The sequence below is a fragment of the Macaca fascicularis genome, chromosome 2, assembly GCF_037993035.2.
Source record: "Macaca fascicularis isolate 582-1 chromosome 2, T2T-MFA8v1.1".
Taxonomy (NCBI): Eukaryota; Metazoa; Chordata; class Mammalia; order Primates; family Cercopithecidae; genus Macaca; species Macaca fascicularis.
This window is the reverse complement of record NC_088376.1, coordinates 197,340,622-197,367,769: the sequence shown is the minus strand read 5'-3', so window position 1 is coordinate 197,367,769 and position 27,148 is coordinate 197,340,622. Positions and strand designations below refer to the sequence as shown.

The 27,148-nt window shown below is 35.2% G+C and overlaps 1 protein-coding gene across 5 annotated transcripts in view; it reads right to left on the bottom strand.

Annotated features, from left to right (window-relative positions):
• The window catches only part of GBE1 (1,4-alpha-glucan branching enzyme 1), a 276,669-nt gene that overhangs the window by 11,332 nt on the left and 238,189 nt on the right, over positions 1-27,148 (bottom strand). For 3 of the 5 annotated variants that reach the window (XM_005548413.5, XM_074033667.1, XM_074033666.1), the window contains 2 exons: positions 10,659-10,776; positions 1,299-2,066 (listed from right to left, as the gene is read on the bottom strand). In XM_005548413.5, the coding sequence (XP_005548470.2) occupies positions 2,010-2,066; positions 10,659-10,776 (175 nt within the window). In that variant the 3' untranslated portion in view covers positions 1,299-2,009. Of the gene's footprint in view, positions 1-1,298; positions 2,067-3,420; positions 5,561-10,658; positions 10,777-27,148 lie in introns of those variants that run through there. The other 2 variants (XM_065539305.2, XM_065539304.2) reach the window with 2 other exon arrangements.

The following is a 27,148-nucleotide window of genomic DNA, read 5'->3' as shown; positions in this document are numbered from 1 at the left end:
CATAACAATGAGAATGTTACTGATACGTAAATGAAAACTCCTACAGTAAAATACATTAGAATATCAGAATGTTCCATAAAGGTCATCTATGCTGTGATATAACCCAACTGCTTTCCATTTTGGACTCTTAATATTTTATTTGTTTGTATGGGTTTTTGTAATTCCTACCTAGCAACATGCATTTACTGCTCTTCTGGGTGGGGGAGAAGGGCACTTGACAGGGGCAATTAACTTGTATTACATTGTTAAATCCTAACTTTAGATTCTGAAATTAAAGAACCTATTAGCAAAATCAATCCATATAATACAAATATGGTCTATAATTAGTCTGGTCTTCCTCACTCTGCCACAGAGGTAAAAATGAAAAGTAAATGGGTTCTAGATGTTAAATAATTTATTGTAATTTAAAAACTATACCTAATAAACGGTATATCTCTTCATATATAACACATGCAAAATTAAGGAACTATAAATTAGAACATGAAATATCATTCTTCAGGGTTCTACGTTGTGTTTTTATCAGTGACAGTCACAGTACAGAGATCACGCCAGTGCTGAGATATTAACAATGTCCATGCAATGGGAAAACCAGTACAGATGACTTTCAATAATTTTCCCCAGCACGAATCATTATCAGCTGGCACTGCTGATTCTTTCAGGAAATCAAACCACTATTCTGTTTAGAAGTTAAAGTAAATAACACCTTTCACACTTAGATGCTCAAGGCTTTATTTAAAAACAGTTTAAGGATGCTGGTTAATATACAGTATAGAGTTGGCTGTAAAAATGTTTATTGCTTATCTCTCCTACTGAGTTTTTAATGAAATAACTCATTTCTAATTAATCACAAATAATCAGGCTAAAAACAAAAAACAAGCAGTCAATATTAATATTAGGCAAAAATTAGATCTTTTTAAAAAAGTAACAGATACTTTATGTCCCATAAGTACAATATAATCTCTCAGTTATGAATCAATGATCTTAGACCTATCTTGGTATTTAATTAACCAAGGGGTACATTCATGAAGAAGTATTCTACTGAGTTGAGATACTTAATTTAGCTTCTAAAAGTGTTCAGGTTTACAATGAAGGAGTAGCTTAGATATCAAAATTGGTTAGTGTGATTTCAAGTTACAAAATTGCGCCTAAAAAAAAAATATTAATCTGCATGCTTCCTAGTCCATCATGTAGATGTGAACGTATGTGGAGAAGGTATTAGAGTTGAGATAAGGCACAATAATATTCATTTATAATCAAGCCCTACAATAGTATAGCAAAATAAACATTAGCAAAGGCAATTTTACAAAAGCTTTTTATTGATTGAAATGAAAGACATTTTCTGAAATGCTACAATTACCATTTCAGGGCTTCAGAAAGACTGAGGTAATGGCATTTAACAAGATAGTGGACAAGAGATCACAAAATACAACTTACACAAAACGAGACATGGATGAGTTCATACATAATGGCTTTTATATTATCTTGGATATAATTCTTTATTTTGTATCACTATTGCATATTTATTACAGTATTTCTAAACACAATTTGAAAAAAAAAAAAACAAAGAAACAATCTCGGTACCTCATAATTTAGACCAAAAGATATCAGAACAAATACAGCCACCAAATATCCATCTTAAATACTGTGTACATTTAACAGAAATAATCACACATGACAAATGATTCAAATTAGAATTTAAAAGGATCAAATAATTAGCCAGGAAAGCAAAATGTTTTTAACATATTATATATAACACTTCCATTTGAGAATCCTAGCTGCTAAGATGACTTGAAAATATGGTCTAGGATTCCTAATATTTTAAACATATTCTCCCATCTACTTAAAGAAAAGTTTGCTGTATTTGCATAAACCAATATTGAACTTCGGATACCTGACGGTTTGGCTAGACAACTGTATTCTGAAAAGCATACATGTTATAAGCTGTGTGACAGTGATAACAAGAAAACAAAACACCAATCTGCGTCTGGTGGAGCTGAAATCAGGCCTCTTCAATTCGGCAGATCCACGTTCTGAAGGATGAGCGCCACTCTGCTTGGAATGTACACCTACGTCAAAACAATTATGTCAGTGCAACTGAAGAGAGTACCAAACGGCCTGTCATTATGTCCAAGAGATATAGGCACGATGCAGTCTCACATCTGCCTAAAGTTACAGTTGCCTTTACAATTTTACATGCTCTTAGAAGGCTCAATTTCGCAGTTCCTACAGTTCTGGCAGCAACATGGCTATCAGAAAGCAATCACCACTAGAGGGCTCCATACGACTTAATGAAAACCAACGCTCCTCACAGGAATGATGTAACCGGCCCTGTCACTGCCATGTTGAGGCTCTATCAGGTGGTGAAGGAAGGCTGCCAGTTCGCAATGTTACTACTTCAGTTAGATGAAGAAAAGCAATATACAAAGCACTTGTTTTGCATCAAGACACTTTTATTTGTAATCTTGTCTCTTTTTTTCCCTTTCAAGAACAAAAACTGAAATGTAACATAAGGAATCCTAACTCTCAATTTAAACCAATGACTAAGCTTGCCATTGCACTTAAACCAGGATTCAGATTCTCTCCATGGTGTGCACAGCCCTGACTGGCTCCTCTCTGCCTGCATCTGGTATCCCAGCTCAGCTACTTGCTTGCATCTTCACCCACTACACTCCAGCCGCAGGAGCCTTTCAGTTCCTTGGACACATCAAACACTCCCCTTTTGTTGAATCGTTGCCTATGATGTGCCTTCTGCTGTGAACACTCGTTGCCTTGCTGGTTCCTTATCTCTTGGAAAAATCCCAGCTATATGGAGAGGCTTTCCTTGACAACCCTAGATATGGTAAGTTCTTCTTTTCTAACCATGGCAGCTTTTTTGTTTCTTTCTGAACACTTGCCACAATTTGTGAATGATTTGTCAAGTTTGCCATCTGTTTCCCTCATTAGACTATGAGCTTTAGAAAGGCGGAAGTCATACGTTTTACTTCTAACTCTCAGTTGGTGCCATTGGACAAGGCAGATGTTGACGATGACTGAATTAAATAAATGAACGATGAACAAAGGAATAGCGGATCAATAGATGCGTATTTAACAAGATATTCTCTAATATATCTGAAATCTTTTTATAAAATTGAGAAGTGATTTGAACTGCTTAATGCTATTTATATGCTAGTTCAAACCATGTATCTAAGTATTAACAAAGCAAACAGTAAAAATAATATTATAGATGGTTGTCATTGTGACAATCTCTCTTCATTTCTGACTTTGCTGGTATTTTACTATTTTCAGTCACTTTATCTCTAAATGAGAGCTTGCCTGATGGTTAAAAAAAAAAAAAAAAAAAAAAGGCTTTCAGAGGTTAGAACCAGAATGAAGGCGCAAAGCAAACATGACTTTAGGAAAAAAAAAAATTAAAGAAACAGAACAGTTGATTTTCATTTAATGAGACTTGTATGTCCAATACATCTCAACTCTGCAAATGAACACAATGTTTTCTCTTAAGGTTTCACAATAAAGAACCAATACTACTCAAAAAAATCAGACATATTGATACACTTGGTTAGTTTTTAACATCAAAAGTTAAAGCAGGTTTAAAATGGTGGCACTTAAAGAAATTTATATTCTGGATTTAATGGCCAGAGAACAGTTTTTCTAATCTTCAATTCAAAGTAACAGTGTTTTAGGAAATGAAGATCATCTGAAAAAGATTAACAAATGCTAACTAACAGTCACTGTGTAGCTCAATGTCTCATGGTCTGTTTTGCAATACAGTATTTCCAAAAAGATAAATATTACATCCATGCAGTCACTAAGCGTGAGAAAACCATGTATTTCAGTGCTACAAGCTGTTTCCCTATAGTTTACACATTGTATTTTATATCTTATAACTATCATACCACATCAGAATTTCACTGCTAATGCAATCCTTTCTATGCAACGTTTTCTCTCTGTCATACGCAAGATGTTATGAGAGTGAGTCAATAAAAGGAAGCTGGAGTCATCCACAAATAAAGCAGGACTATTACCAAAGATCCCGACAGACCCAGTCCAAAGGAGAGCACATTTCCATAATCAAGCTACAGACAAAATGAACACAACCCAAAGCAAAGAAGGAGAAATAAAAACAAACAAACAAACAAACAGTGTGATTCAACCCATTCCCTCCCTACATCTTATCAAAACAGGTACAAATTGAGAAAGTGACCTACCCTTCTAAAGGAGTTTCCCATGTACTTATTAGGGGGTCTAGTCTAGTCTACATATTTCTTTCTTTTTTTTCTTTTTTTTTTTTGAGATGGAGTCTTGCTCTGTCACCAGGCTGGAATGCAGTGGTGCGATCTCGGCTCACTGCAATCTCTGCCTCCCGAGTTCAAGCCATTCTCCTGCCTCAGCCTCCTGAGTAGCTGGTATTACAGGTATGCAACACCATACTCAGCTAATTTTTGTATTTTTAGTAGAGATGGGGTTTCTCCATGTTGGTCAGGATGGTCTCAAACTCTTGACCTCATGATCTGCCCGCCTTGGCCTCCCAAATTGCTGAGATTACACGCGTGAGCCACCGCAGCTGGCCATAGTCTACGTATTTCATTTTGGGGATCACAGTAACTGGATTTAACTAATCAGTGGGACAGAAGGTTACAATTTGAACGGTTCTGAATTATTCTGCCATGAGCAATCTAAAACTGAAAACCAATCTAAATATTTCAGTAGAGCCAGAAACTAGACAAAGTAATTTCAGCTCCCTCTACATGGAAAACATTTCTCTTATAGAGTATTGTCCTACAATGCAGGCAAAAAGACTCTGATAAGTCCAAGGTGCCTGGGAAAGTGGCAATGAAACACATCAGTCAGGTCTAGGATAAATAATGAGAGGTCTCTGTAAGTGCGTGCTATAGTGATATAGCTCAGATTTGGATCCTAAGCAATTGTGATATCTACTGTTTCATTCATAACCTCATTATTTCATTAATGAAATATAATAATAATTACATAATGATAATTTAGAATCACTCTTACTCTTTCATGTTTTGGCATTTTCGCTTGTCTAAATTTAAGAGGTTTTTTTTTTTTTTTTTCCTTTTTAGACGGAATTTCACTCTTGTTACCCAGGCTGGGGTTCAATGACGCAATCTTAGTTCACCGCAGTCTCCACTTCCCAGGTTCAAGTGATTCTCCTGCCTCAGTCTCCCGAGTAGCTGAGATTACAGGGATACGCCACCACACCCGGCTAATTTTTTTTTGTATTTTTAGTAGAGACGGGGTTTCTCCATGTTGGTAAGGCTGGTCTCGAACTCCCGACCTCAGCTGTTCCGCCCGCCTCGGCCTCCCAAAGTGCTGGGATTATAGGCGTGAGCCACCGCACCCAGCCGAGAGGTTTTTTTTTTCAAAGGATGCCATAACAAAGTTCCAGGTTTGCAGTATATGCACTGAAATATATTCCCATTGTGGCATTTGATGGTTAAAAAATGCTTCAAGAATATTCACTAACAGATACTGGTCTTTTCACGTAAGGAGGTTTATAACGACACTTCCATCATACTCAGAGAACTCTCAATGCAATACGCTACAAAGAAAAAGCCTTTGGTTCACAATTGTATAATGTCATTAACAGAAATACTTTGTAATAATATACGTATATTTCACTGCAGTGTTAATTACCAGAATGTATTTATATTGCTCCAGAGCCCTTGTGGTATAGGCAACATGGAAGAATTTCCCTAAGCCAGTGATTTTTCTTAACTATGGCTATTTATGGAATTTTGAGTTTTCTTCTGAGTATGTAAATCAATTTTTTTAGTGGTTAGGAAATTACTACTAATTATACTAAAGAACTTAAGACAATCAGAGCTAACCCTTATGATGAGACAATTACAGACACGAACAATTTGGGGTTCCTAAAATTTAGTCTAAGTATTGGCTCTGTAATTCTCATTTTATCATTTTAATTCATACAATAGTTTTGATTAATATGGCAAGAGAAAAGAAGCATGAACACATTTAAGTAGATTTAAACACAATCATTTAAGTATATTTAAATATAAAAAGTATATTGACATACCTGTATATAGAAGGCACTTACTATGCATAACATGCATGCTGATAAACATATCTTCTACATCCATTTATTAGCCTGTAAGCCCTAAACATTTTATATCTAGAATCACCTTAAGAACATGAGACAATGTAGTATACAGCCATGAGTTTCATTTTTTTCTAGCTATATTAATAGTCTGCTCTTCACAAAGAATCAGAATAGCACAGTACAATCCAATTCATTTATTAAGAGAGTCTAATGCATGCTAATCTACTCAGTTATTTTGATGACTTTAATGACTTAATTATTACACTAACCATGAGTGTGGCTAAAAAAGCAACTGTTCACACAATGGTCTATTTTATGTCATTCAGGCAAAATGTTATTTTCCTCTAGGCCTATATTTTCCTCTAGGACTAATAATTAACTTGCAAAATTTAATTACACAATTTTTGAAAACACAGTGTCAAACATTTTAAAAAAGAAAATTTTAAAATTAAAAAAAATTTAATACTTTAAAGGGTAATTTAAAAAATTCTCTTAGAAATTTGTAAGTTTAGAAATAGCATATACACATATAATTTTGGAAGAATGAAAACAGCATTCAGTGCGCCCGGCATGGTGGCTCACGCCTGTAATCCCAACACTTTGGGAGGCTGAGGCAGGTGCATCACCTGAGGTCAGGAGTTTGAGACCAGTCTGGTCAACATGACGAAACCTCATCTCTACTAAAAATATAAAAATTAGCTGGGCATGGTGGTGTGCAGCTGTAATCCCAGCTATTTGGGAGGCTGAGGCAGGAAAACTGCTTGAACCTGGGAGGCAGAGGTTGCAGTGAGCCAAGATCGTGCCACTGTACTCCAGCCTGGGCAACAGAGTGAGACCCCGTCTCACAAAAAAACAAACAAAACATCATTTAATGAAAAAGTCATTAGATTCCTTCATAGTCTACATACACATTTTTTTATAATAAAAATTACACAGTCTTTTGAAAAATAAAAGATGATATAATTTTAGTTTTCACATACATGCTTTAGTTCATAAAATACTTTTTTAAGAAAAAATAAATTGTATTCTTTTATTCTAATTCTCATTATTTTGCATTAGGGTTGGGAGAAAAGTGATGCTAGTGTTTCTGTATAGAAATGTATATTAGCTCATCTAACTTATATACATTAAAAAAGTAAACTAAAAATCAAGATTTTCTTTCTTCTAAAAAACTATTTTCATAATTTTGAATAGAGCAAAATACATTTTCCAACTGTTAAGCTGTACTAAAACTTACAAGTGAGGGGCAATAAAAATGATACATCTATGCCAAATCCTACATTTAAATCAAGTCTACTTTTGAACCTCCAAATTTAGAATGAGAGTAAATACATCTACTTCTTATTGATAAGAAGCCTAATTGTCAAAGTAATTAGTGCTACATCTATTGCTTTATTCTCATTTTCATCATCATCATTCAGTTAATGTAAAGAAATCAAATTCATTTAAGGCTCAATAATCTCTTTTCTCCCATTTGTGCCATGGAATTTGGTTTTATGAATCAGAGGAGAGAAAGGAAGTCCCCTGCCTCCAGTGCACTGATTAACATATAGGTTAACATATTAGGTTCCTGTCTCAGGAATCAAACTATAGAGAAATGATTATGCTAAAATGGAGTTTCCAATAACTGCCAGTAAAGCAGACTGGCAGAGCTCTGTCCCTTCGCTTTTGGACGTTTGTGACATACTCTGACTTTAGCAAATACGTTTCCATGGCGGTATACATGCAGTTATCCCCGGCTCTCAGTTTCAACTGAGGGAGCGCACAGAGACAAGGCTGGAGCAGCACCTGCTGATACTGCAGCATGTATGGCTATTATAAAATTCCTTTGAGCTGTCTGTTGCTATCTTTGAAAACAGATTTGACACTTATTCAGCGATCCTTTGGATTATTAAGCTTGCAAATTAAGCTTTGGCAAATGCTGTGTACTAGTTATGATGGGCAAAAATTTCATGGAAGAAGGAAAAGTTATATTTTGCTCTTCCTTCCTCCTTTTAGTCTGTGAGAATGGGAGGTATGAGTGATCTTACTGAAAAGGTATAGGACCTACAGCGCTCATGATCATGTTCAAGCAACTCCACTGGATCCCAGCACATACGACTCAGTTTAATAAGGAGTTTCCTTATAATGAGGCATTATTACAGTAGGTACATTTGTTAATGTGATTTTTTTTTCTCCTCTGGCTCTTTGCTGAATAACTTGGGTAAAAAGAAAACCTGTTTGCCTAGATTTTCTGTATTTTACTAGTCTGTGTGGACTCCCTTAATCTGACATTAAAACGAGTGATCTTATCATCTGGAGCCTAAAGGTGTATTTAAAGGAGTAATTCCTGAAGCACTGTAGTCATGGAAAACAAGATTCTGCTGCTGGGAGGAGAGAGCTAGCCCGCATCTCACGGGCTGCACTGGATTAGAGTTCTGTTGCAGGCAGCGTTCAGCTCTTTTCTGTTTGCCATGTCCTTGCAGTGCTGTCCTCCTCTACGTATTATTGATACTTATGAGATCTTTATTCCATCTGATAATTTACAACTGCATTTTCCACATTGTTGAGATCAATTCCATTAGTGCTTGAAAAGTAATCTCCTGATGTTGCTGCCACTGGCTGGCTGGCTTGTTTAATTATGCCAGCATATCTTTACTCTCACAAAATTGAAAGGATGTGAAGATATTTTCTGCCCACCTCAAAAGAGTCTGAGCCGTCGCCTGAGATTATAATTCCCCAAAGTTGGGAGAAGGTATTCTTAATTGTGTGTCCTCAAAACACTTAGTATTTTGACATGTTTAAACTACTAAATAATAATTGCCTATCCATGACAATAACATCTTTAAAATACATATGCAGTAGCATTTTACAGTTTCCAAATACCTTGGGCATGTTAAAGAGTTTCTGCTTCCTAAGAATCTCTTGCTATAGGGAAGATAATATGAATAATCCTCATTTTACAGGTGGGGGAAACTGCAGTGCAAAAAAAAAGTTAAATCACTCAATTTCTCAGTGAGTAAATGGCAGACTAGGGTCAGGATCCCAGGTCCTGTGCCACGGCATTTTGTGATATTTTCACTATACCTTCAGGCTCTTTATAACAGAACCCTGTTGGGGTACACAGACATTTAGAAGAGCTGGCTATGTAAGAATTTCGCGGTCTGAGTCTTTCCAAGTCCTTTCATTCTAGTTCCATCAGTGAAAGTTCAGTTTTATTGCAATCAGTTGCTCCTTCCCCATGACTCCCCTTTGTGAGCTGAATCATCTTTCCGAAACCCTAAGGGCATCTAACTCTTTTGATTATTTCAGAACTTTATGGTAATTTTCTTATTCACTTCCTTGATAAAAAACTATTTTTATCAATCTTATTTTACATGTCAAAATTGAATGTTCTCACAGACTACAGTAATAATTCCTTGAAGAATGTGATAGTACCCTTGAGCCCTCTCTCTTAAAAATATATATCTTTCTCCACATATATCTAAAGCTGGATCAGTGTCATCATCAACACACACTCATATGCACACACATACATTTAGGGCAACACCTAATTCTCATAGGACTTTCCACTGCACTTTCCTCACAACCCATAATCTAACAACTCACTGTTTGTAATCCCTGCTCTTTTCAGTGATTTTATGCTGTGATCTTTGGGATATCACTTTTATGTATAATATGGCAGCTTACAAAGCTGAGTGCTGGCATCACTCTGAGAGGTGGGAAAACAGTAGAAAGATGGAAGGCCTAGCGGTACCATAGAGATTCTCATGCCTGACTTCTATCTAAACTTTTGAAAAGTGAGAGAATTTAATGACATAAGAATGTTAACAGCTATGGTAAAGTCATGTATTTGTTAGGTACTTCCTAGAATTAGGAATGGTAGATGTGGTTTTGAACCCACTATATGGCCATAAATTAAATAATGAATTCCTCTGAATCTAGAAACTTACTAAATTCTACATATTTTAAAGAATTTAAACGTAGTAGTTTAAAGCAACATTCTAACATTCTATTTGTGTGAACACCACAATGTAAAACTTAGTTATGTCATATAATGCTTCCTTCAGTAATATAAAAAATCCAGAGAATTTTGTAACTAGAATAAATTCAGTCTTCAATTTACCACATGAAAGAAAAGAAAGATACATTTTTCATTGACTCCTTTAAGGTGTTTTAAATGAAACTTCATTTGCTAGTCCATAATGTAGAAATCTGCTTAATATAAAATGTTATGGAGAAAACAAGAACAGAAGGAGAGTGAATTGTTGCATAAAGAATAGAAATGTTCATAATTGAAAGAAAAATTAAAAAACTGCCTTCTGCTCATTTCTTGAGAAATAGTTTTGAATCCTATTAATATTTAATTTTTGCCAATTGTCCCCTAAATATCCTTTACTATTAGTTTTTCCAAAACACAATTTAGTCCAGTACCACACATTACGTCTGGTCAAGCATAGTCCCCTCTCCCTAATCCCTTTCCTTCATGCTTTTATTCCATGTTGCTTATTTGAAGAGTTGTTTATTTGAACAAAAACATTACTAGAAGAATAAGAGAGTAAATTAAAATAGCAGGAAATATGTTGAGAAACTTACTTACCAAAAGAGAATAGGGACGCCCATTATGTTCAAAAGCCTCAGAAAAAAAGTCAGTGCTGTGGTCCAGTCTCTGATGCCCTCCATATTCCGCTGCATCTGAATCTAGCACAATTTTGAATGTACGGCTTTTAAGGAAATCACAACAGTTGAGGAGTTGAATGAGACATTGTAAAATATGTGCGGAGAGAGCAATTTAAAAGTGAGTTTTTGAGCAGTGTTAAATCATAATTTGTGCTAAGCACTCATTTCTTCTTTTACAGTTTTATGTTTGAAAGGGGCTTTACAGGCTATCTACTGCACACACCCATGAGATCCCTGCTATACTCCCATCACGACTCATCGAGTGATCACCCAGCCTGGGATGAAACGTACCTAATCTACTTTTCTCTTCAAGCAACCTATTCCACTTGTTATAAATTCTTCTCCATATTGAATAGAAATTTTGCTCTGTGAGATTATATTATTTCTACCAAGACAAGTCATAAATAATAAGTTCAACATGTAGTCGCCTTTTAAATATTTACTAATAGTTATACTATCTCCTAGTGTCTGCTAGATATATTACTAAATACATACAGTCAGCCCTCCATATCTGTGGATTTTGCATCTGTGAATTCAATCAACTTCAGATAAAAAAATATTCAAAAAAGGAAATGCCTCGTTGCATCTGTACTGAACATCTGGTTTTTCACAATAAGTTGTTAGATGGTATTAGCATATTTACAGCAAAATTAATAAAAGCTATCATTATGTTCAAATTTATTAGGCTCAAAGTATCTAGAAATGGTACTTGATACAAAAATCTACAATGATATATGCATTGGTATCTTAGAAATCTTAAGTTTCTTCTAGCCTTAGTAGAAATGCAGATAGTTTAAGTGCTTTTTGTTTTGATTTCCTGGAAAATATATCATTAATCTCAGAAATGTTAGTATATTACCATTACTGCAAAAATTATCACATTAATTATCACATTGATCAAGGAACAATAAGCCATCATTGTCAACCCTTGAAAATCTTTGTCTAAGTCAGAAGTGAAGATGGACACGCTAGGGAAACTCGGAAGTGAAGATGGACACGCTACGGAAACGCGGAAGTGAAGATGGACACGCTACGGAAACTCGGAAGTGAAGATGGACACGCTACGGAAACTCGGAAGTGAAGATGGACACGCTACGGAAACTCGGAAGTGAAGATGGACACGCTACGGAAACGCGGAAGTGAAGATGGACACGCTACGGAAACGCGGAAGTGAAGATGGACACGCTACGGAAACGCGGAAGTGAAGATGGACACGCTACGGAAACGCGGAAGTGAAGATGGACACGCTACGGAAACGCGGAAGTGAAGATGGACACGCTACGGAAACGGGGAAGTGAAGATGGACACGCTACGGAAACGCGGAAGTGAAGATGGACACGCTACGGAAACGCGGAAGTGAAGATGGACACGCTACGGAAACGCGGAAGTGAAGATGGACACCCTACGGAAACGCGGAAGTGAAGATGGACACGCTACGGAAACGCGGAAGTGAAGATGGACACGCTACGGAAACGCGGAAGTGAAGATGGACACGCTACGGAAACGCGGAAGTGAAGATGGACACGCTACGGAAACGCGGAAGTGAAGATGGACACGCTACGGAAACGCGGAAGTGAAGATGGACACGCTACGGAAACGCGGAAGTGAAGATGGACACGCTACGGAAACGCGGAAGTGAAGATGGACACGCTACGGAAACGCGGAAGTGAAGATGGACACGCTACGGAAACGCGGAAGTGAAGATGGACACGCTACGGAAACGCGGAAGTGAAGATGGACACGCTACGGAAACGCGGAAGTGAAGATGGACACGCTACGGAAACGCGGAAGTGAAGATGGACACGCTACGGAAACGCGGAAGTGAAGATGGACACGCTACGGAAACGCGGAAGTGAAGATGGACACGCTACGGAAACGCGGAAGTGAAGATGGACACGCTACAGAAACTTCTGCTAGTAGTGTTGGCTCCATTTTAGTGAATCCAGGCCAGCCTTCTCTAATTCAAACTGAAATTGATAATCAGAATATTACCGTATTGAGAAAGAAAGACTGAGATTCAAATGATGACTACTAGGCACAGGGACATTTAAAGTCACTCAGTATAGCTGAATATGATTGAGCCTACCAATACATTTAATGCTGAAATATGGATAACGAAAATAAATAATCAAAGACATGGCAAATAATGAAATACTGTGGAATAAAAAAAAACTATTCAAATAGAAGTTTAGCTTTTGTTCTTCATTCCAGTTCATTAAATACTGGGATAAATCTTCCGAAAACTAAAACAGTACAGTTCAGAGAGTAATGTTCTAGAATACTTTAAAAACAACTGAATTAATCTATCAATTAATGAATTACTGATTGACAACATAGGCTTTTGATAGCAGTGGCTAAATAAGGCAAGCATATCATCAAAAGCAATGGTTCGCAACCTGACTGGCAGTCCTGTCATTGTAAGTTCTCACTGAGTGAGTAGTTACGTGATTGTAAGGGGCTGGGAATTTATATACGATTAGGTGTTGTCTAAAGACTAAATTATGTTATTATACACATTTGACGCTGTGTTTCAAAGAATGTACATGTTTTTACTATTAAAATGCAGATTATATTTTTCCCTTCTTTGTGTCCATGTGTACTCAATGTTTAGCTCACATTTGTGAGAACATGAGGTATTTGGTTTTCCGTTCCTGCGTTAATTCAACAGACACCCGGGCCTACCTGAGGGCAGAAGATGGGCGGAGGGTGAGGATGGAAAAACTACCCATCAGGTACTATACTTATTACCTGGGTGACAAAATAATCTGTGCACCAAACCCCCACGACACACAGTTTACCCACTAACAAACCTGCACATGTATCCCCTGAACCTAAAAGTTAAAAAGAAAAAAAAAAAGAAAAGAAACCATTAGGTCCAAACATTTAATGTGCTTTTTACACAATGAATGATCAATTATGGGAATGTGACAAGACACAAGAGCTTGTGCTGGGGGCAGTAAATTGTGGGAACACAATGAGGAAATATATGGGGGAAACTGATGAAGACAGGGTTATTTTAGTAGGTTTGTTTGTACAGGTCTATTTCGACTTCCCAGTCTCTGGTGATGAGAATGTCCTCCTATTCCTGGCACAGGAAAGACACCTTTTTTCACGGGCAATTTTATGATTTGCTTTTTGGTAGAAAGGAGGAGATCAAAGAGCCTCTTTCTGCATCTGTTGTTTCTCAAACAGATTCAGCTCAAAATAATCAATAAGCCAAAGTGGCATATTTTGGGGTAGCACGTTCTGAACCCCTTCCTAATCAAATTCAACTTCTCACTAACACTACAGATGACTATTTCCTCCTATGAACACTTTCATTTTAGTCACCTGAATTATAATTTTTAAAATGTTATAGGAAAATTATTCAAGGTTGCAAAACTAAAAAAATAATTCCTTCATTTACTTAGGGGCATTTTTTTTTTTTTTTTTTTTTTTTTTTTTTTTGAGACAGGGTCTGGCTATCACCCAGGCTGCAGTGTAGTGGCGCGATCTTGGCTCACTGAAACCTCTGCCTCCCGGGCTCAAGCAGTTTGTCCCACCTCAGCCTCTCAAGTAGTTGAGACCACAGGCACATGCCACCAGACTGATTTTTATATTTTTTGTAGCAATGGGGTTTCACCATGTTGCCCATGCTGGTCTCAAACTCTTGAGCTCAAGCGATCTGCCCACCTCAGCCTCTTAAAGTGCTGGGATTAGTGAGCTACTATGCCTGGCATGCCTTTTTTTTTTTTTTCTTAATAAAGGAGAATGTCCTCAACAAAATTATTTTTCTGAAACAGAATTAAATAATATTTAATCGTTATTTTCAATGTTACAGTAAAATAAAAATCATGTGTCCATCATTTTACATGCTTTTCCCACAATACAGACTGAGCTTCGCACACCAAAAAATGCAATTTTAAAGCAACAAAATTTAATAGTTTTTGTGTATACTTTTCTCGATCAAAGGACAGTAAAAGAACAATTGCTATATAAGGATTCATTTCTCTTTGACACTGAAAGAGATTGTCATATTGAAAATGTTAGAATCTATTTACTTTATATAATTGGTAGCCATACAGGAAAAGCTTATAAAAGCCATAGAGAAAGTTTCAAAACATTGGTTTAGACATGTTTCTCTGGCCTATAATTTAATGAAAAAATTTTTCTGTGTCCAATCGTGAAATCACCCAGTTCTGTGTCTACATTAGCCAAGGAAAACAATAGCTTCCTTTAGAAAATGTAGCCTTTAAAATCCAGAAATTTCTACCAATTTAAACACTAAATGAGAGGTAATGCGTGTGAAAAAGCTTTATAATCACGAATCGATGCCATATATTATTCAAGTATCAGGAAACTACATGTTTTAGGAATACTGCTTAGAATCAGAACAAGCCTTTTCAAAGAGATTATCTGAGCAACTGATTTGTTTGTTTTTCATGTTCTCTCTCTTGGGTACTCCCTCACTCTCTCATGTGTATGCACATACACACAGATGCACATACATGTACATACATGATACAGGACACACACAGCACCACAATTCCTACATTGTCCTTTTTCTGTGAAAATTTACCTCTGAAACTATGACTCAAAGCCAATTTATACTTATTTTCAACTACCATCGTTATATGGTTTCCAATACAGAGCATACAAGATAAATTTAGCAGGACACCTTAAAAGGTCATCTGTTATCCATAGCTACCTCCATATTCCTAGCAGAGGACCTTCTCATAATAGGTTCCCAATAAAACTTGGAAACTGATATTCAGAATGACAACACTGACTTACCAAGAAAAGCCAAATTACATATACTGTTTTTTATAATTGAGGAAAGTACAATAAATTATCTTAACTCCCCCATTCATTTACTAAATACATACAATGTACAAGATATTGTGCAAGAAACAAAAATAACTAAGATACGGTCTTCATTTACATGTGGCTTACAGCCTGTAAAGGGAGATTAGGCATACATATGAACCTATACACGTAGAGCAAAAAGCAATATGCAATGAAAGGGAGAGTCAAGGAAGAAAACTATGATGGACAAGCCGTATATGAAGGCTTTTGAAGGCTGGGCTAGGGTCTTAAGACTTATTTTGTTAGTTAAGTGTGATAGTGTTTAAAATTCTTGAGAAAGGGTTTTACAATCAAAAAAATTAACCTGCAGGTTGTAAGCAGTATGAAACAGACAGTGGAAAGCCTAAGTCGGGAAAACCAGTCAGGAGTCTAACAACAGTGCAAGGATAGTTATGTATGTCTAATCTCTGACAGTGGGAAAGGAGAGATGTAGACTGAGTTTTAGAAGTACAAGTGACAGTACTCAAAAGTAAGGAAACTGAAGCTGAATTAGGGAAACAGAAGTGGAAGGGGAGAAGAGTTGGCCCAAAGGCAGACAGCTTGTTACGTGGTAGAGTTGGGAGGTGTGCATAAGTCAAATGCAGCTCTGATTACCTTACTGTCTGCATGTGGCACCCATTTTATGCCAAGAATAAGGTAGTGTTTTCATATACAGTTTCTTGTTTATTTCTCAGGTTGAAATTTTTTATATTGTTATATTTGAGACTTTGTAATTCATAAAGCAAAGAGGTTTATTTTGGCTCATGGTTCGGCAGACCATACACACAGGAAGCACGATGCTGGCATCTGCTTTTGGTGAGGGCCTTAAGAAGCTTACAATCATGGCAGAAGGAGAAGGTGTCCAGGAATGTCACATGGCAAGAAAGGGAGCAAGGGAGAGCGAGGAGGAGGAGTGAAGCTCCTTTAAACAACCAGCTCTCATGTAAGTGAGAACTCACTTGTTACCAAGGGGAGGGCACCAAGCCATTCACGAAGAATCCTTCCTTGTGTCCCAAACACCTCTACCAGGCCCCACCTCCAACACTGGGAATCACATTCCAACATGAGATCTCGAGGGACAAATATCCAAAACATATCACATTCCAAGCATAAAGAGGACAGAACGAATATGACAAGAGAAGAATACAAATAGGAAAATCATATAAAATGATATCCATTTAAATTACTGACACAATTAGATATACAAGATTGCCATTTCTAAAAGTAATGTTGAGGTCTGAATATCTGAGATTTACTATACTTGTTCTAGTCCATTTCTTATTGATTTGAACCATTTGATCATTTTATTAGTAAATACAAAACACTGGGCCATAAAATTTACCTTGTTCAACTGGAAAAAAAATACAGTAGGGAAAGAATGACAATTTTTTAATAGTTTTTTTTTTCAAAAGGAGATCAAATAGGTCCCTATCAATTTGGATAGCATTTTAAAATATTATGATTTCTTATTTTAAATTCAAGAGCTTCCTAAGTATTTGATATATCTATCAACAGGTTGAAGTAGATAAGAAGTTTTCAGCCATTATTTTATAATCCAAGTCCTTAAATTTGAACCAGGGAAGAGCCAGTGTTCTGAAGGAGGCATGTACTAATAAGATTAAAGAACAGTGAAGGCATGAAGACTCTTAAATTCAATGGCTCTTCAAATACTTCAAAAGCTGCTGTGTTTGCTCAGCCACTTGATAAAGTGTCTGTTCAAAGTATAAGGATTTTGATGTAAGAAGTACTATCATTTATATCATTCTGCACTAAACTCACTTCACTCCCACTGATGAAGCTAAGGAAATTTATTGTAAGGTACAACCCTTGAGGTTTCAAATTGAGTGACAAAAAGAAGAGTTCTCCAGTGACTAGATGACTATAACGATAGCAGAGCGGGTAAGTTACCATATATCTTCAAATCTAAGGCATCATCCATTTCAAGATGAATTATTTTCTATATCTCTAATGAAGAGAAAAAAATATCACTACCACATCAATATTGTAAGATACTTTCCAACTGAAGACAGGCTAAAATGTGAAAAAGTGCAGTTTTTGGAATATGAATTTAGTATAAGTTATTTTATATCTAATTCTTTAATCAATCCATTCATATTACCATGATTAAAATAATGCCCAGGAGCTAAGTGACCCCAGGAAAGAGAATTTATACTGAAAGCAGAAAATATTAGGTTCAAAATTCTAAGGAATGTTTTAATTAATGTAAATGTGAACAAATATCTGGGAGGGTAAGAACAGCTGCTGAAAAGCAAGGAGAGTTTTATGATTTCAGTAGTCTGAAGAGATCGATACAGCACAGGGCTTGCCACAATGTTCTAACACGATCCTTCCCTTTTTATGTTACATGGATTGAATTTTATTTATTGCTGGTTATAATCCACAAAATCTAAGGTTACAGCTATCTAGTATCTCAAATAGATCTGTCCATTTATTTTATAAACATAGCTAAATTATGCCTACTTTATTGTCCTGAATCACAGAAAAGGCTATAAACTACAACTTTCAGTTTCTCTCTCTGGTCTCTTTCCAAACGCAGGAGTGGCAGAGACTTGTGATAAATTGCTATATATATATAATGAATCTGCCGGTCTGTTAGTGTGTGGTAGAGGGGTGTTGTAGGGGTGTGTGTGTGTGTGTGTGTGTGTGTGTGTGTGTGTGTGTGAGTGTATTTGTGTATCTTATTTAGGTAATTCTATCTTTACTTCTGTGATCTAAAATACACATTAAACTTAAACAGTTATCATGAAAAATGATAGTTCTGCCAGGTAACCATTTGTAGAACATTGAAACTGGACTCTTCCCTTACACCATATACAAAAACTAATTCAAGATGGAATAAAGACTTAAATAGAAAGCCAAAACTATAAAAACCCTGAAAGACAACCTAGGCAATACCAGTCAGGACATAGGCAAGGGGAAAGATTTCATGATGAAGACACCAAAAGCAAAAATTGACAAATGGGATCTAATTAAACTAGGGAGTTTCTGCACAGAAAAAGAAACTATCAACAGGGTAAACACACAACCTACAGAATGAGGGAAAATTTTTGCAAACTATGCATCTGACAAAGTTCTAATATTCAGCATCTATAAGGAACTTAAATTTACAAGGAAAACAACAAACACATCCATTGAAAAGTAGGCAAAGGACATGAACAGACATTTTTCAAAACAAGATATACACGCAGCCAACAATCATATGAAATAAAGCTCAACATCACTGATCACTAGAGGAATGCAAATCAAAACTACAAAGAGATACCATCTCACACCAGGCAGAAAGGCTATTATTAAAAAGCCAAAAAATAACAGATGCTGGCAAGACTATGGAGAAGAAGGAACACTTACACACCATTGGTAGGAATGTATATTAGTTTGAACGTTGTGGAAGCCAGTGTGGCAATTCCTCAAAGACCTAAAGACAGAAATACGATTTAACCTAGCAATCTTATTACTGGGTACATACTCAAAAGAAAATAATTCATTCTATTATAAAGACACATGCAGGTGCATGTTCACTGCAGCACTATTCACAATGGAAAAATCAGGTAATAAACCTAAATGTCCACCAATGACAGACTAGATAAAGAAAATGTGGTACACATACACCATGGAATACTATGCAGCCATTAAAAAGAATGAGATCATGTTCTTTGCAGGGACATGAAAGGAGTTGGAGGCCATTACCCTTAGCAAACTAACACAGAAACAGAAAACCAAATACTGCACGTACTCACTTAAGCAGAGCTAAATGATGAGAACACAAGGACACACAAAGAGGAACAACACACACTGGGGCCTTCCAGAGGGTGGAGCGTGGGAGGAGGGAGAGGATCAGGAAAAATAACGAATAGGTACTAGGCTTAATACTTGGGTGATGAAATAATCTGTACAATAAACCCCAATGATGCAAGCTTACCTATGGAACAAACCTGCACTTGTACCCATGAACTTAAAACATAAATTTAAAAACAATGAGAGTTCTGATATTTTAATTACTTTTCAAAACTATTTATGGCCATGTGACCTATATTTCTTTCAATGGAAAATATCCAGTTAGTTTTTTTAATCTCCCTGACTTTAGTTTTAAAAAATCCCCCAATATTATAATATTTGTAAAATTAAATTTATAAGAAAGTAATGTGGAATTAAACAGAGAACTTACTAATGAATGTAATCAAAGCAAATTTTAAAATAAAACAAAAGCCAAATGCAACTTTTTTCTTTATATATATATGTGTGTGTATATATATGTATATATATGTTATTAGTTTACCTTAAAATTTTAATGACTTTGAAAAAAGCAAGATCTTCATGCATAAGCTTCATGCATTCAAATTTGTGAACACTGTCTTCATTAAAAGTTTAAATAACAACCGTACATTTTAATTAAGTGCAAAATAGAAACATATTTCTATTATATTCTAGGATGTGCCCATTTTATCAACAAAAGGTTTCTGATTTTAGACTACAAAATAAACTCCAATCCCTGCAAGTATGCTTCTTCGGCCATACATTTTTAGAAACTGTACAATGCAAAATAGCAATAAAACAAGCTCAAAGGATGAGGGGCTCAAATGTCATTATCTACCAGGTTAATTAATGGATTACTATGCTTTTTGAAATGTATTTTCATGCAAATTATTAGTTTATTTTTAAGCATGCTTAATGACACACATCAGTAAATAGCAAATCAAATGGTAATACAAAATATTGAGTACTGCATATTTCTCTATGCAAATATTCTAAATACTTTATTCTAAATACTTTAGACAATTATTCTAAATACTTTACAGAATACTTCTGACTAACCTACTTAGAAACGTTTCTGTATCCTAGAAGATTATGCAACTTAAACTAAAAAATGTCACTGTTCCTCAATAATTTGAGAAGGAAGAAAAATAGAAAAACAGTGCTCACACTTCTGCACTAACCTCTCCCTAAAACTGTTGCTCTCTGTGCTATTAGGATTATCCAAAGAACTTGTAAATTCAATTATCTGATGAAGCGATGGCAATTATTTAGAACTGAAAAAGAAAAAAATAACAGATTTTTATTCACCTTTTAACCACATCTTTTATTATCAAAATGAGTTCACACCCTGCAGACTCAACACTTTAAAAAAAAAATGTGCTTTTAAACTCAAAAAAATTTTGATTCAGGCTATAAACACCTTTCCCCAAACAAACTTACTCTGTGAATAGCCTGTAATGTAGTCAAGTGCAATATATCTAAATAAAAATATAATTAGAAATGGGGACATCTCTGAAAAATAAAGACAATCATACGCAGTAAGAAAGCATTATCCAAGCCATTTCAGGCAGAAAGGCAGGGATAGGAGATAGCATTCTAAAACACTAAAATATGGTGAGTGCCTCCATGAGCTTTAGGGTCTAACAACTGCATTCTCATTCCAGTCCTACCAATTACTAACTGTGTGCCTCTGAGCAAGTTACTTACTTCCTGGAGGCTCAGTCTCTCATTTGTAAATGGAGGTAACACATCAGAGGATGGGTGTAGACATTAACTGAAGCAATCTATTATTGAGTGCTTAACACTATCTAGCACTGGGAAAAGTGCTCAAATTATTAGGTGCTGTGGCTATTATTACTATAGACCCTGGCTCACTTAAACTGCTGTCTGAAGAGATGAAAAATATAAAAGTCGTTCTATTAATTCTTTATTTTACTTTTTATACTTGACTTGGCCTCTTCTTCCTTTATGATCTTCATTTCTATTCCTCTTTCTCTGTGTCTTTGTTCTCACTAGAATTTGCTATTTAAAATTTTTTACATTAAAGTTTAAACATACAGTACATAGAACTCTTTGAGGACTAGAGTCTGTTTTTAAATTTTCTTTTCTTTTTTTTTTTTTTTTAAAAAAAGAAGGTACTTCTCAAGTTTATGAGAAACACTGAGAAAGCTCTTGGTGACAATCCTACCTGAAAATTAAATACCTCCACACACTCTCCTGAACCTGCCTTGATTTTTCACCATAACATTATTATCAGCTTTTAACATATTATAAACATATTATAAATTTAATCATTATAAATATAATAATTATATTAATTTTTGTTTCTCATCATTAAAATACAATCTATATAAGAAATTTCTTTTGCTTTTCTCTGCCATATAGGACCTAGATTAGAACCTGGCATTTGGTGAGTGTATCTTTTCATTATTTTCCTATTGCAGTTTCCTCTTTGGTTTTTAATTTTTAATCTATGCATGTTTTTGCTAAACTTTAAGAAATAATTTCATACCACTTTGGTCATCAAAGACCAAACTTGATTTTTTTCCCTTTGTTTCATAGAGCTAACATGTAAGATCTGTATAAATATAACTTCTATCACAATTCCATTTCATTACCTATAAAGTTTAACTTAGACATTTTAAAAGATTTCATATTCTTTATGAATTTATAATAGAATATTTGTAATACAAAAAATCCATTTTGGATAATTAATAATAAATGCATGTCAGTTTGAAGCAATTAATTCTCAAGTTAACTACTCTGATTGGTATGAGCCTTGAAGATAAACATTTTATATAATTCTTAGTTGACATAGAAGCATGATTCCAGGTTTATTCAAGTCAGCACAAACTCAAAGACTTTCCATATCTACTTTACTGGTTAGCTTTCTCTATAAAAACAACTGAACTTAAGCACAGAACATCAAAGGGGTTTGTCAAAATAACATATCCAATACTTTAGCAGGGCCAGAATATGCTCTTAGGAATAACAGTTCCTACCACTCTATTACCTTCTTCCAGATAAAGCTTGCAAATTGGGAAATCTGATTATTTTAGCTGTGGTGGAAGAAACATCATTTTTCTTTATTTGAAGTCTCAACTTATTTGGAGCAATGTATAGTTAATGTATAGTCCTCTTTCTCTTTTAAGACTAGATAGAAAATCCCAGTACAGGTCTCACTCAGTGATTTAGAAAGTCGAAGAACAGGGACTAAACTAGTGTACCATGAAAAAATGTAAAGCAAAGCTTGCAGGTGTGCATATCTGCACCATCACTTCAGTCTTTCTGAGCACTTCTGGGCACATAGCCCATAACTACATCAGATTAATTATTGTCAGGAGAAAGATTCAAAGTAAACATTTCCCCACATGCATTTAAAAAATCGGGTACAGTTTATACTGTTTGGGTGATGGGTGCACCGAAATCTCAATCACCACTAAAGAACTTATTCATGTAACCAAACACCACCTGTTCCCCAAAAACCTGTTGAAATAAAAAATAAGCAAAGGGAGTTTTAAACACATATCCATGGGGATACTTTAGTCAAAGGTACAAACTTTCAGTTATAAGATGAGTAAGTTCTGAAGTTGTAATGTACAATACGGGGACTACAGTTAGTAACAATGTGCTATACACTTGAAATTTGCTGAGAGTTGACCGTAAGCATTCTCACACACACACACAAGAAAATGTTCACTATGTGAGGTGAGGAATATGTTAATTAACTTGATTGTAGTAACCATTTCACAAGGTATATGTATATCAAAACGTCACACTGTACTTTAAATATATATAATGTTTATTTATCAGTTATGCTTTAATAACAAAAATAAACAATGGGAAAAGGACTCCCTATTTAATAAATGATGCTGGGTAACTGACTAGTCATATGCAGAAGAATGATAATAGACTTCTACCTTTCACCATATACAAAAATTAACTTAAGATGGATTAAATATTTAAATGTAAGAACTCAAACTACAAAAACCCTAGAAGAAAACCTAGGAAATACCCTTCTTGACATCAGTCATTGCAAACAATTTATGGTTAACTCATCACAAACAACTGAAACAAAACCAAAATGTGACAAGTGGGACTGAAACTAAAGAGCTTCTGCACAGCAAAAGAACCTATCAACAGAGTGAACAGACAACATACAGAATGGAAGAAAATATTTGCAAGCTATGAATCTGACAGATGTTTAATACCCAGAGTCTTATGGAATTCATAAGGAACTTAAACACTCAACAATCAAAAACCAAATAACCCCATTAAAAAATAGGCAAAAGACATGACCAGACACTTCTTACAAGAAGACATACAAGCGCTCACCAAAAACATGAAAAAAAGAAAAATGCTCAACATCACTAATCTGTTAGAGAAATGCAAGTCAAAACCACAATGAGATGCCGTTTTACACCAGACACAATGGCTATTATTAAAATGTCAAAAACAACAGATGCTGACAAGGCTGCAGATAAATGGGAACACTTATATACTGTTGGTGGGAAGTAAACTAGTTCAGCCCCTGCGTAAAGCAGCTTGTGAATGTCTCAGGTAACTTAAAACAGAACTACCATTCAACCCAGAAATCTCACTACCCACTATATACCCAAAGGAAAATAAATTGTCCTACAAGAAAAAAAAAAAAAAGACATATGCACTTGTGTGTTTATCACAATACAATTTACAATAGGAAAGGCAGGGAATCAATCTAGGCACCCATGAATGGTGGATTGGATAAAGAAAATGTGGTATACATACACTATGGAATGCTACACAGCCATTGAAAAGATGAAATCATATCCTTTGCAGCAACATGGATGTAGCTAGAGGCCATTATCCTAAGTGAATTAACACAGGAACAGAAAACCAAATACTGTATGTTCTCACTTATATGTGGGAGCTAAACATTGGGTACATATGGACACAGAGATGAAAACAATAGATACTGGGGATTACTAGAGCTGGGAGAGTGGGACACAGGCAGTGTCTGAAAAACTACCTATGCTCACTACCTGGCTGATAGGATCATTTACAACCCAAAACTTTGCAACACGCAAACAAAAACAAAAACAAAAAACAAACAAAGAACCTCATGTAACAAAACTGTACATGTATGCTATAAATCTAAACAAAAGTAGAACTTAAAAATATACATATATACATATAGTTGGAAAAAATTTTTCCACTTACATTCATTTGTGCTTTTGAGTGTCAGAAACCAGGATAGTATTACACTGCAGAAAAACATTTAGTCAAAGGCATCATTAACCTCTACAAATATAAATCGAGAAAAAAACTAAAATTAGTGAGACACACTTCATGTACTTCAATGGCATTTCTAGAGGGCAACAAAAAGATGAATTATCTGGTGACCAAATGTCAAACTCTACTGAATTTACAGAAACTAGATTTAAATCACATTTATTCAATTACTAGAAATACGATCTTGTGAAAATTATAAATCTTTCTGATCCTCAAATGTAGACTGAGGACAGACAAAAAATGCTTGCCTAACCAGTATCACTGGAGATGATGTGAGGACAGGTGGGTTAATGTAAATCAAAGTATTCACATATTGTAAATAGCCATGCAAATTTAACTTTTGGTACTCATTTTGATCTCTTAAAATAAGCTTATAGATATCTTAATCCAAATAATTTTGTTTAATTTGAATGGGCTGAGCTAGGTTATACTAGAGTTTTTCAGTTTCAAAAATTTATAATTCCATGCTGCCCAGTTTTGCCTAAGAGTTATTAAACATCATAAAACTGCCCACTGCTTGGTGAACGGGGCGTAGGTCAAGGTGGGGAGAATCATTAGGGAATATCTTCATAGAGCTAATAGCTGAAGGGTGGGTGAATTTTTCAGGGAAAAGCTCAAGGAAAATGAATACATGGATTTTGATCTAAAAAAAAAAACCCAAGATAACACAAAGAATGGGTGGAAAGAAAAAGAAATCAAGAGAGTGCTGCAGGATACAGAGAAAGGGAAATAAGAAAGAAAGGTGGGCAAATAGTACAAGAGTGAGGAAGGGATTTAATAGGGAACAGAAGAGTTTCAATTCCAGTAGTGTGAAAGGACTGAAAGGAATCACCGTGTCGTGGTAAAATGGGAACTAGGACATGCGAAAATACAAAAATCAAAAACAAAACAAAAAGGACAAGAGAGTGAAGACAACAGACAGGATTAGTACCTACTTGTCTTTCATTTTTATAAAAATTCCCTTTTATTGTAAAATTTCTAATGCATTTTTAGAAGATGATGTCCATTACCCTTACTACTTGCTAAGCTCAAACGCAGGCAACACTGTTGTTAAGCCTTGCATGCACATTAACTAATTAAATTCTGACAACAATTCTATGAGTAGGTGTTCTAGAGATGAATAACCAAGAAACAGGTTATTTTCAAAACAAAACTAAGTGGTAGACATGGAACTTGAACCTCAGATGGTCATATTCTAGAGCACAAGCTCCTAACCACTATCCTTGCAATGAGAGCAAATTTCTTTATGTTTACAAATATAAGAACAAGAAATACCTATTACCTCTGGAGACCTTTGTTACATGAGTCAGTGGAAAATAAAAATGTTAGAATAAGGGAACAAACTGAAGAAAATAATGTTTCAGAATTAGAAAATAATGCTACTACCAGAGAAGATTATTTTTCCTTTGTTTTCTTTAGCTGGAAAAAAGGAAAGATGTTAGTAAGGAAGCCTACAAAGTGAAAATTGGCTCTCTCCCTAAATAGTAAAGAACACATGAGAAAAAAAAAAAAACACAGTAATGTTTATAATTTTACACACAAATATAATTTTTCATTTTAATTAATGTTCTTGAAATAAAATGATCACTGTGTGACAATAAAAGGTATTGAGTGTAATCACTTCATTAAGTTATATGTTAATTAAATAATTTTATTTGATATTATCTAAACACCTTCCTTATTCAACAGCTGATACCACATAACTACAAAAAATAACCATAATTAATCTTGCAAATTAATTCTTATTTATAGGAATTAATTAAGCATTTTCCCATCATTAGGCCAAGAGAAGCTACATTAATAGAAATAGAGATGGTTGTTACACATGATTACAGCTGAATCCACTGCTTCCAAGAACACACTGTTTATGGCTCTAATATTTCCAATTTTCTCTGAGAAACAGAAACTTATTTTGGTCGTAGCTTTCAAAAATGCTTAGGAGCCCTTAGGTAATTTTAGCGAGCCAGTAATTATATCATGCCTTAATTTTAAGAAATCGTCTGGGATACTCAGGTAATACTTTTATATCAATAAAACACTAACCACTCAGTTTGATCCTGTGAGATTCTGATTAAGAAGAGCTTAACGGAAAATGTCAGAAACACGGATAATATCTCACTTAGGCAGGCAGGAGATACTCATTGAAAAAGGTAATTTCTACTGAACAGAAGGAAAAGTAATATAACATCCATGTTAGAAATTTAGTTTAGACATAGAATGCTCTATTTAAAAAACACTGGTATCAGGTATAAAGACGACTTATTTATTTTTTAAATAGAAAAAAACCCATATATTTTGGATAAATTAAGTACAGCCTAACTTTAAAAGGAAAGGCTCAATGTGAAATCTTTCAGGCCAATGATACTACTGCACCAGCATAACTCGTTTTATGGCACTTTATTGCACTTTACAAATACACATTTTTACAAATTGAAGATTTGTGGCAACCCTGTATCCAGCAAGTGTGTTGGCGCCATTTTCCAATAGCATGTGTTCACTTTGTGTCTCTGTGTCACATTTTGGTAGTTCTTTCATTATTTC